Here is a 12632-nt window from a genome sequence, read left to right as displayed (position 1 = left end):
AAATACTCTTTATTTATTTATCTATTTTTTTGAGAGGGGAGGGAGATACTTTGCAAATGAATTGACTTCAGAGCAAGTAGGAACTATAAATATGGATTATAATTTTTTGCCTCATGATTTAAAGCATTATGGGAAAATGAGACTTTAATTTTGCCTGAATTTGTTAGGAACTTGATATATTTACTAGCAGTTAAGCTAATGGTTTTGAACTTGAGTTCATATAAATTCATTAGATTTGGAAGGGACTTTAGAGGTTATCAAATTCAATAAGAATTTCCATTCTCACATACGATAAGTGGCCATCCAACCTTTGCTGGTAGCGATGGGGAGCTCACTACTTTCTGCAGCAGCAGACGTCACCTATGTTTGTCCTTGTTCTGCCTTCTGGAGCTAAGCAGCACAAGTTTGAACCTTCTGCACATGGTGCCTGGTCAGGCATTTCAACAGAATTAGCATGTTGCTCTTCCCTTATTATTACCCCTTTCTCCCTAAGAGAAAAATCTGAGGTCTTTTCCCCTCTGGGCTTCCGTCGACCACTTTTAGTGTTTCTTTGAGCCCTTCATCATTCTGGTCAATTTCCTTTGCTTGTTTGTTTTTAAATAATAGTTTATTTTTGTTTTCTCCAACTACATATAAAATCAAATTTTACCTTAAAATTTTTTTGAGTTCCCTTCGTCCTTCCTTAGATTATGACTAATTCTGCTATAGATAATACATAAGCAGTTATTTTGTACAAGAAGATGTGGACCAGAAAAAAAAGTGAAAGAAGGAAAGAGAGGGAGTGTGCTCTGGTTTGTATTCAGATGCCCTCAGTTCTCCCTCTGGAGGCCAAAGAGTGTTTTTCACCAGGAGTTCTTTGGGTCATCCTCCTTTGATTACTCATGAATGGGATTCTTTTCTTGTTCATCAGGGACTTGGTTGAATTGATATTTGGGCACTATTTTTTAAGGCGTTTTCCCAAGCAGATAGTGTAAAATAGCATATTCCTTTTTCATATTTTTCTCATGTTTTTTTTCCCCATATGTTTATATTTTGTTTTTCCAAATTAAATTGAAAACTTCTTAATGTTAATGTTATTGAAGACATCACCTTAACCATATTCAAATATTGATTTTTGTTGTGTACTAAATTGAAATCATAAAGGAGACGGTCTATCTATTAAAGGACTTATTTTGTTTCCATATGCCTTGAGCCATTAATACATATATTAACAATACTAATAGAAGTGAGATTTGTTTAGGTTCCTGATTTGTTGACAATGTAATTTTTATCTAAATATCTTCACCATGCAATCCTTTTTGTTCTAGTTTCATGTTAAAATTATAATACTTATTAGAAAGAAGTATCATTCTCTTTTGATCAATATTGAATATCTCCTGTATGCTTGTGACTATTCCCTAATTTAATCTGACTTCAGTTTAGCTTGAATCAATAAACTTTATTATACATGGTAAATGAAACCAGTATTTGGGCCAGAAATGTGTTTCAAATTTAATTTTTAAAATGAGTTTACAGTCGATTAATTTTAGTTAGAAAAAATTCTAAAATATCTAGCATGCCTTTTAAAGTTAAGTTTTGTTGTTAATTTCTATTTGGCTTTAACAATTCTCAAAGCTTTATTTATTCCTAATAAACATGGAGAGCAAAATAAGAATGCTCCTTCTCGCTAATAGTTGATGTAGTTTTAGAATGGTAGTAATAATTACAAGATAACAAAGAAATTAATTGTATGAATATTGGGAAGGAAGGGGGAAATTATTTCCTTTTGTAGACTACATGATGGTGTACCTAGAAAATTTAAGAGAATTGGTAGAGATTAATGGAGACTTTTACCTTAATGAAAATAACAGTGCACAAATTAAACTTGTAAAAATGAATAGTATTTCTATGTGGAAAATTTTTTAAAAAGAGAAAATAATAGAAAGTAAAATTATTCAAAATAATAATAAAATAGAAATTAACTACAAAATATTCTAAAAAATGGACAGAATAGAAATTAACTACAAAATATTCTAAAAAATTGATGAACAAATGAAATAATTGGAAGGATATTCAGTGCCCAAGTTTGAACTGTGTCATTATATTAAAAATAGTGATACTACCTAAATCATAGATATACTATATGAATAGAATGTCCACAACTTACTTTATATGTTACTTTATAGAAACAGAAAAAGTACTAGAAATTCATTGGGAGAAATGAATTTAGAATTTCTAAGGTTGTGTTTAAAAATAGTATTTCTAGATCTCAAATTATATCATAAAGCAAGAATCACTAAAACTACAATACTGGGCAAAAAAAATTAGAAAATAAATCAGAAGAATAGACTAGGTAAGCATGAGTCAGAAACGGCTAAACTCTTAACTTTGCCCTCAAGAAATCTGAGAACATAAATAAACTATTTGGGGAAAGATTCCCTATTTGACAAGAATTATTGGGAAAAATAGAAAGTAGATTGGCTCAGTATTAGGTTTAAACCAATATTCCACACCATGTACTACAATTACGTTTCAAATGGTTATTTCAATTAAATATAAAATGTCACCATTTAAAATAATTGGAGTAAAGTAAATAGAGGTATCTTCCATGATTTCAGTTAGAGTGAAAATTCTTAAGCAAATGAGATATAAGACATCCTGAAAGATAAAATTGAAAAAGTTTTCTATGGACAGAATCAGACAAGTAGAGAAAAACTTGTTTTTAAAAAATCTTTGCATTAAATATTCCTAGTGGTTTGAGAAATAAGATGTAAGGAGAACTAACATAATATTTAAGATTGATCCATTTTCCAGTGGATAGGTGATTTAACACATGAAAAATTATTCCAAATTATTAATAATAAATAGAAATGCTAGTCAACACAGCTCACATAATTAGATTTAGCAACTTGTTAAATTTGACAAAACACGAAATAATTAATATTGGAAGACTGGTGGGAAAACAGGCATATATAGTGTTGGTGGATTTGCAAATTGGTCTAATCATTCTGAAAACCTTTGGAATTATTCTAAGAAAATAACCAAAACATCTGCCTCCTTTGATCCAGAGATACCATTGCTTATGTCTGTGTATCTTATATATCTCTATGTATATACACACACGTGCAGGGTCAAAGACAGAAATGTCCCATATATGTCAAGATATTTATTACAGCATTTTTTGTAGTAACAAAGAACTGGAAATTAATGTGACATTCAATTGGGAAACAAATTGTGCTATATGAATATATTGGAACATTACTATGTTGTAAGAAATGACAGATATGAAGATTCAGAGAAAGGGAAAGAATTATGTGGATAGATGTCGAGGATAAATTAAACCAGATAAACTAAACCAGAAAGCCATTTTGCTTAGTACTTCCAGTAATGTAAACTAAAAGAACAACCGCTGAAAACACTTGAAACCGACCATCGAGGAATTAAAATGATCAGGCTAGACAAATACTGCACCTCTCTTGTAGCAGACAAAGACTTTAGTATTAGAATGCATGTGCTGTCCAAAGTAGGCCTTTAACAGAACTCTTTTCTCTCTTTTAATTAGTTACAAGGGGAAGGCTCTTTGGAGATAACAGAGAAGGGATACATTTAAAAATGTAAACGCAAAATGCGTTAAAATTGTCTATACTTTAGGTTGTGATGTAAGTACAAAATGATCTATTTAATTGTATGGGCTTGGAAGATACATGCTACAAATTAAGGAGAGATGAAGTCTTTTCCCTCCACAAAACAAGAGAAGTATCTTTGGAAATGAGATTTTCCAGGATAGGTATTTCAATTATGCTTTTCAATATGTGGTTATTTTATCATTTATAATTAATTATATTCAGTAATTCAGCTATAATTATTCAATACAACAATATCTTTATCACTTATAGAAAAAAGCAGAAGAAGCTCATAAAATTTTTGAAGGTCTTGGCCCCAAAGTTGAGCTGGTGAGTGAGCCTTTGCCTTTATCCAATGTGGTTTTCCTATATGTTCCTTATTCTCTTTTTCACTTTTTTCTTTTTAAAAAAATTGATGCCTTTTTAACTTCATACATTTTCCCCCCCTTCCACAAGGGTTGTTTTTTTTTTTTTTATAAATGTTATTAAAGCCTTTTATTTTCAAGACATATGCCCAGATAATTTTCAACATTCACCCTTGTAAAACCTTAAGTTCCAAATTTTTTTCCCCTCTCTTCCCCTTTCCCCTAGAAAACAGAACTTCATACATATTTTTCCCCTTCCTCAAGGGTTTTAATTTTTTTTTAATTATTAAAGCCTTTTATTTTCAAAACATATGCATAGGTAATTTTCAGCATTCACCCTTGCAAAACCTTATGTTCCAAATTTTTTTCCTCTCTTCCCCCTATCTTTTCTCCTATAATGCTGAACTTAATATATTTTTGAATTTGACTATCCCCATCCTTTTTACCCAGAAAACCTTCTTCTTTTTTTTTTTTTTTTTAATAACAAAATTTAAAAAGAAAAGCAGAACCATGTAGAACTTATTCTTAATATGAATTGGTTGTGCCTATTGTGGGTACTTCTGTTAACTGTTCCACATCCTAATAGTCAGTTGTTTGAAGTTACTAGGGCTGCAAAATATTCCTCCCCTGACTCTCAGCCTTTCCATAGTCAGCTTCTCCAAACTTCTATTGAAGTTGGTGGTCTTGAATAAAAACCTTTGCATCTTCACAGGGCCTCTCTCAGCTTGTGCTTTTTCAGCTTACCCTCTGTGCAAGGGCATTCTAGCCAAACCTGGTGGATCCTTCATTTATCAGTCCAGATTGATTAGCTCATCAGTGCTAGAACCTCCTCCCCATGTAGTTTGGCACCTTTCTGTAATCCGAGATCTTAGGATTTTTGCTATGGTTCCAGAAAGTTAAATATCTTGACCAGGTTTCATAGCCGAGAAGGGTCAATGCTAGGACATGAACCTTGCTGCCTTCGGGCTGGCCCACTCTCCAGGAAGCCTATCTCTCTTGACTCATTGTGAGTAAGAAAACTGAGGGTTGGCAGTCCTATGTATATGAGGAACCCACTGCATCTCATCTATTCTGTTTGGCAGGACAGTATTTTTGGATTATTAGGGAGGGAAAGATGCAGTAATGATGCTAATGGCCACCCTAAACTTACCTTGAAATTTAAAATTCCCATGAAATGTTTATTTTTATCATCAGACATGAGCCCAATTTCTGGATTAAAAAAAAAAAAAACAAAACAACATTCTCACTAAAAAGAGGAAAAACAAGGCAAAGAGTTATCTTTCTTTGGGCATGTTTCAGATTTGGGCAAATATCAGATTTCTCAGAGTATATTTCATGGGATATATTCTGTCACATCCTCCACAGACATCAGAAGTGATTTCTTTTTTCTTTTCTTTTTTTTTTTTATTTAAACTTTACAGCCACTTTACAACCAGCCGTCCGACACCAAGGTGTACCATGAAAACATCAAGACGTAAGTATTTCTTGGTCGTGGAATCCTGTCATTTAGAGGCCACCCATAAGGCACTGCTCTCTGTCAGTGAGGCTGTCCTCTGTTGGTCACTGCTTGCTGTAAGATAAAATCCTAAAGGCCTTTGAGACTCGGGCCTTTGCTCTCAAGTTTTGTTAGCTCCCTTTGATTTCTTGGGGGTTGGGCGAGCAGCTTTGAGTTTCCCAAGACCAAAAGTGACATAGACTGTGACATAACCTGGCTGGTTTTGTAATCGCTAGTAGAGAGTGGATACTGAACCTTGAAATGGCTTACCTTGAGGCTTGAATTTTTTGCCTCCTGTTTTGTCTTTTTTTCAGTGGAGCACCTGCAAGGCGCATGATGAAGTAAGATAATGAAGCTTTTTCATTTAAGACTAGTGATGACACCGTCCCCCACCAAGCCACATCTGCCATTGCAAAGTAGAAGCGCCACGGATCATTTTATCATTATTCACAATCCTATTCTAGGGAAATCCCTTCCATGCCTCTTGCCAGCTACGGTATTTGTAGACCCTTCTGCCATTTAATGTCCTGGCGCCTCGTGCCTTGGAAGCGCGAGGAGACTGCTCGCTCCCTCAAAGTCCTTATCCTTGCTCATTGTAGGATGAGACCTGGATGGATACCAGTTTGGGGGCTCAGAGCTTAAGTAAAATGAAAATGACTTGCATAAAATAATTGCAGTGAGGTGTGGATCATTAGGGATCTTGCTCTTTTTTTTTTGTTTGTTTGTTTTGTTTTGTTTTGTTTTATTTTGTTTTTTAATTAGTGATTTTAAGATGCTTTCTGGTAAATTATTTGTTAATAAGTTACCAAAAAAATGAGATGAGCTCCAATATAATGTTTTCATATACTTTATTGAATGTTTTGCTAGCCACAAAGAAGATATTGTTTACTAATATTGATGCCAGTGGCATGTTGTTAATTTTTCTCATTTCTTGCTGAGAGTACAAGTGAAACAGAAAACCCCATTACACCCATGAGCAAGAGCTCACTTAAATACTGGTGGCAAAGATTCTTTAGCCAAGAACATGTAAGACTATGTATGAACAACAGTTACTGACCTGAATTCTGGTCTGGGGTAAAGCTCCTTATAAATATAAGATTTGTAAGATCACAAACATAATTATACATTCTTACTGCCTTCTCTTGTGGGACATATAGAATTAAACTGAAGAAAGAGGTTAACAAGATTTATTTTTTAAAAAATGTATTTAAAATATTTTAAACATAAAATATGAAAGGCAGTAGCTAGAGCTCTGGGCTTGAAATTAGGAAGACTCTTTGGGAGTTCAAATGTGGCCTCAGGTACTAACTGGGCAAGGTACTTCACCCTGCTTGCCTCAGTTTCCTCATCTGTGAAATGAGCTGGGGAAGGAAATGACCAACCAACCCAGTACCTTTGCCAAGAAAACCTCAGATGGAGTCAGACATTACTGAAATGACTGACTAGCATCAGCATAAAGTTGGAACGTGGAATAAATCTGATACCTACAAAAGTAGTAGCAAACAAAAATCTAGATAATTTCTTCAATCACCTCATTTTAATTATTTTGTGCATTATTTATCTCTCTTGTAAATTTCCTGAGGGACAGTTACTGTCTTCTATTTCATTTGTATTCTCTCATACATTCAGTACTCATCTGTTTGAGTTTTAAGATATATTTGAGTTCTTAGTAAACTACCTTTTCAAATAGAACTTACAAATTGTGATGGATGTGTATTTATTTCTGATTTTTCAAGAGACTAAAGATAGCTAAAATTGAATGTATGTGAATTATTTGACCTGCATACATATGAGTGTATGTGATGCATACAGTAATTGAATTTATATACAGTATGATGTACATAATTATTGTTTTTGTATGGCCATTACTTTATATAGAATTGGTGAAGTATACTACATGATTCTCTGTGATTCTAGGCTCCTTTTCCTATACAGTCTAATCTCAAATATTCCTGCTATAGCAACGGAACAATGACATGGTTAATCCAAAGGTCATTTCAGTTTTGTTTTGGGATATATTTTTGTTCTTGCACAAATTTCTTGCTTTTCTTTGGGAAAATCGCAAAACTTCAAAATGATGAAAATGTGCTTCCTCATAGCGGCCTCCTGCACAGTTCTTTTCCCTTATTTCTAATTAGTTGCTAGAAATGGACTGTTATTTCTCTATTACCAACTTTCTCTAATGGAACACATGCTTCTTGTGTAAAGGGGAAAGCTTACACAGCTGAGCCTTTCCTGGGGTGATTGGGATCTTTAGACACTCCTGCCTTTGCAGTCTCCTAGTTTAGAGCAGACAAAGGGCCTGCTTTTGGCATGATGAAGGGGAATAGGTATTAGCTTGTTCAGTTTGAAAGCTTGATTTTTATGTATATAATTGAACAGGAATAATTGAGAATTGACCATATTTTTATGAGTTTCCTCAATCTTGAAGAGGAAACCTTCTAGGCAGTTATAATTGCTAAATATCAATTTTCTGGCTTTGAAAAATAATTTTGAGATAACTTTATTATATGAAAATTATTCTCGAGTCATTTTGACTTGATTTCCCATGTCATTAAACTATTTGATGAAGAGTAAATCAATTATTGACTTGTATTGTTTTCTCACTTTCACAAATGATATTTTCTCTTCTAGAAACCAGGTGATGAGGAAAAAACTCATCTTATTTTTTAAAAGAAGAAATCATGCAAGAAAGCAAAGGGTGAGGGCTTCTCCTTATTGACTTAATGTCTCTGAGATTTGTACAAACCTTTTTGTTTGTTTGCGTAGGCAGCCACTATTCTCCGCACCATGGCCAGGAGGAACAACTGTGTGCAGAGTTGGGCTGATGAGGATGTTGACTTATATGTAATAAAAACTTCCACCAGCGTTGTGGGGTCGTAGTTTACATATTTGTGTGTGTCATTCTTAGATTGGTTCGATATTTTATGTTCTTTTTATCCATCCAGAATAAGACTATTGGTAAGTGGTTTTAAAAATATTTATGAAGATTGAATGGGGCGGGCTGTGCTTTCCTCTCCCTAACTTTTAAATTGAATAATTTTGCTTAAAGGTCCCTTTATTAAAAACTTGGTTATATGATAGAAATATATTTTAATTTATATAATTTGAACTTAATTAGAAAATAGCGAAAAAAAATTATATGCCTTGATTTTTAACTAGCCTAATTCTTCTTGGATATAAGTTTTATTGCAATTTTTGATCTCTATTTTTTGGTTTATAGTATTCTTCACCTGACATTTCATAGGCAAACTATAGTTTTAAACCAGAATGAATTTGTAGCTTTAATTGTTAAGGTCCTGAATGTAGCATTTTAAGAAAAACATAGAATCGTAATTGTTGCTAAATAGAAGACAGCAGAGAGCTTCATTTGTAAGATTTTTTTTTTCTGTTAATCCTCAGACCTTTAAATAGATAATTTTTCTAATGAAATAATTTCAAAACTTTTCTTCTAATATATACAATTATTATTAATAGAATTAATTGTGACAATAAAATTAATAGAAAGAATGATATTATATAAAGAGCTTTTAACTCTATTGAGTCCCAATTTTAATGTAAGTTTGACTGGTTGATCATCTGGGACAAGTCACTAAACAATACTGTATTCATTGGCCTTTGAACCTTTATTTCTAACATTCAGATTCTGACATTTTTTCCTCACTTTAACTTGCTCATGTGGCTTATCTGTCTGAAATTTGAGCACAAATTTTGTGTTTTACCTTTGGAAAGCTTTTAAATCAAATTTCTTTTTGGAGGACTATTTAATAAAGGACACTTTTGAATTTTTAAAAAATTACAATGTTGTTAACTGAGCATGAATTTGAAATTGTCACCCTCTGTTAAAAGCTTTTGACACAGTTCTAGTTTGTGGTGGTAAGACTCTTGTGCTTTTGTAAGATATTTCAGGGCAGCTATAGGTATGCAGTAGACAGAATACCAGCCCTGATATCAGGAGGAGCTGAGTTCAAATTCGGCCCCAGACACTTAACACTTCCTAGCTGTGTGACCCTGGGCAAGTCACTTAAGCCCAATTGCCTCAGCAAAAAAAAAAAAAAAAAAGCTTATTCCCTGGTACTAGCCTGCTCTTGGGAATATTCTAAATATTCTTCTGCCTTTTCAACCAGTGTAACCTGTAGTGTAGACAAGCTAAGTATAATATAACATACATACACAGGTACACCCTCTAATAATAATAACATTCTCTAAGTACTTTTATCTAATTGAGTTGGGTAATGAAACACCATTTATTTTGACCCTTCAGAAAAGAGAGACATCACCACTGAGTGGCCTACCTTTTCAAATTCTATTTAAAGTGTAATCCCTTTGACAAAGTCACATATTTGTGACACATCAGGGTAATGTTATTCAAAGCCTTTTAGTTCTATTTTGTCCATAATTAATTTCTTTTTTCCATATTAAATAGGAACAAAAAATCTGCCAGCGTTATGATCAGCTCATGGAGGCATGGGAGAAAAAAGTGGACAGAATAGAGAATAATCCCCGGAGGAAAGCTAAAGAGAGTAAAACCAGAGAATACTATGAAAAACAGTTTCCAGAAATTCGAAAGCAACGGGAACAACAAGAAAGATTTCAGAGGTAATAATGAATGTCTATAATGTTTTTTCCAATGAAAAATTTGATTATCACTACTCAGTGTACCACTTTATCAAATTAAGGGAAATAATTAGTTCTAGTATATTTATTTAGAATCAAATAGTTGGCTGTCATCCATTTTTATCATTTTAGTAAATTTTTCTTGTTGGGGACAAAACTGAGTAGAAGAGAATATTTTAAAATTGCTTTCTAGTTTTTAACCATGTAACCCTCTTTAGGAATGACTGTGAATATGGATGACAATGCCATGCAGAGCATCTGAATTTCCACATTATAGTCATTCTAACAATACCTTTAAAAAAGGTTCATGGTGATGTTAATTGATAATAAGTTATCCAGCTTAAGAGATTCTTTTCATTTGTTTGGATAATCTCTAGTTTATTTTTCTTTTTAGAAAATAAATGCTTATTGGTAAAGATTTTTGAGTTCTTTAGTTTTTATTATCTCTTGCAAACCAGAAATACGAAAATCCTTTTCATTCCACTTAAGTTTCTATATTGGAGGGTACTTAAAAAAAAAACACACATTTGTCATATTCCTTAGCCATGCTACTCTTGGCTGAAAGACAGACCAGAGGCTCCTGTCTGAAGTTTAGATGAAATCAGCAGCTGTAAAAAAAAAAAAAAAAAAAACCGACTCTAAGAATACTCTTCCAGAAGGTTCTCCCATATGTGCACTTGTTGAGCATGTGGCCTTTAAATGTTTGGATCAGCTTTTAAATAGTTACTCATTTACATGGTGATCGCCTCATGTTACCTAGCTGCTTATTTAGTCAAATTTTAAAGTTTTTTTGCATTCATTTTTGTGTTTTAAACAAGATATTTAAAAAACAAAACAAAACACAATACCCTCCTCTAGAAATTAGTATGGTAAATTTAATGATTGTATACTTTAAAATGTAAAAGTTCTTCCATTCTGCTTGAACTTTTCTTCTTGTGTCTAGGGTTGGGCAGAGAGGAGCTGGTCTTTCTGCCACCATTGCACGAAGTGAGCATGAGATTTCTGAAATTATTGATGGCCTCTCTGAGCAGGAGGTAAGCCTAGTGATTGGTTTGGAGATTTTATGGGGCCTCTTTCAATCTTAACCCCTAGAGAGCTATAATACTTAATACATTACTCAAAAACGAGGACAAGTCTGAATGACTGATTCCATCCTCATTGTACACGTCCTTCTAAGATTAACTAGATCTTTATACCCACTGGTGGACCTCAACTTTATTTACAGATTTAGCAACAAAGTTGGTGGTTTGTACAAATCAAGAATAGCCAGGTGAGGGTAATCACAGAAAGGACAACTAATTTAAAGAATGTAATATATTTATGAGAGATATGATGTAATTTGATGTAAGCTCTGTAGAGGAGTTATAAATATAATCTTTCTGCATCTACTCACTTATTTTTCTCTTTTAACCTTTTTCACTTCATTTTCATTGCTTCTGAATCTTTAGCTTGGAGACATTTAGGTTTTTTTGTGGGGTGGGGTGGGGAATGGTGATTTAGGTGGTTAGATTGTTTGATAAGTTAAGTGGTAAGATTAGTCCAAGAATGGCTAGGTCTTATGATCAGACAGAGTTTAGCTGTTTTCTGAAGGACTTGTGGGATTTGGCTTTTCCAGATCCTAGCTATTCTATCAGTTTGTGTGATTGGCAAGTCATTAGCTGTCCATTTGCTTCACTTACCCCATCTGCCAATGATAAGACTTTGTATTGATGGTCTATTCTACTCTAATCCTAGAATCATAATTTAGAGCTGGAAGTAGCCTCTGAGCTTATCTCCATATGAGAGATAAGGCCTAGAACTAGAGGACCTTTGAAACAACTGCAGAATTATGCACATGACTTGGGTCCTTAACTCCCGAAGTAGGGCTTTCCCCAGTGGCTGCCATTTGCATTTGTCTTTTCAGATACTTGAAGAAACAAATTATGGGATTATATGAAATTGTCCCATGTACTTAAATTGATAACGTTTTACTTATCCATGGACCATTCTCTGTCAATGGGAAGTTTTTTTAAAATACAGATTCTCTTTGTTATGGCATTTGTCCTGGGAAACTTCATCTCTATTTGTGAAGTACTGTGTTTGACTTAAGTTTGCTTCATGGATGAACCTGTTTAGGAATTCACAGAGCTTGAAAGTCATGAAGACTCTCTTCAGGAGGACCTAAAAAATTAATATATAGCTTCCCAGTTCTTCTGTGTTCTTTCATCTACCCATCCCTAATCCTGCTTAGGGTGGTCACGTTATTTACTATGGAGTGCATAAGGAAGTATTCTTATGGAACTGATCTCTTTTTGTAGAACTAATTCATGTAGGGCATCCCTGTAGTTTTGATGTAGGTGAAAAAAAAAAAACAACAGAGGATTTTGAGTGAGAAGATGTGCATTTGAATTCTGACTCTAGTGACCATTAGTGTCCTCTGTTTCCTAATCTGTAAAATGGGTTTAATAATCATACTCTATGCTGACCTTATAGTGTCATGGGGAATCAAGTGAAAAACCTTGAAAAATTGTTTAAATATAGTAAACTACTAAATTAAATCAGCTCTTACTGTGA

General features: G+C 33.5%; 1 protein-coding gene across 12 annotated transcripts in view; it reads left to right on the top strand.

Moving 5' to 3' along the window:
* NCOR1 (nuclear receptor corepressor 1) overlaps nucleotides 1-12632 on the top strand; it is a 168726-nt gene that overhangs the window by 61074 nt on the left and 95020 nt on the right. For 9 of the 12 annotated variants that reach the window (XM_031967846.1, XM_031967848.1, XM_031967856.1 and 6 more), the window contains exons 7-12: nucleotides 3876-3932; nucleotides 5389-5441; nucleotides 5777-5803; nucleotides 8097-8163; nucleotides 9889-10061; nucleotides 11023-11113. In XM_031967846.1, coding sequence (XP_031823706.1) covers nucleotides 3876-3932; nucleotides 5389-5441; nucleotides 5777-5803; nucleotides 8097-8163; nucleotides 9889-10061; nucleotides 11023-11113 — 468 coding nt within the window. The remainder of the gene's footprint in view (nucleotides 1-3875; nucleotides 3933-5388; nucleotides 5442-5776; nucleotides 5804-8096; nucleotides 8164-9888; nucleotides 10062-11022; nucleotides 11114-12632) is intronic. The other 3 variants (XM_031967857.1, XM_031967853.1, XM_031967850.1) reach the window with 1 other exon arrangement.

The sequence above is a fragment of the Sarcophilus harrisii genome, chromosome 4 (assembly GCF_902635505.1).
Source record: "Sarcophilus harrisii chromosome 4, mSarHar1.11, whole genome shotgun sequence".
NCBI classification, from domain to species: Eukaryota; Metazoa; Chordata; class Mammalia; order Dasyuromorphia; family Dasyuridae; genus Sarcophilus; species Sarcophilus harrisii.
This window is presented reverse-complemented; position numbering and strand designations above follow the sequence as displayed.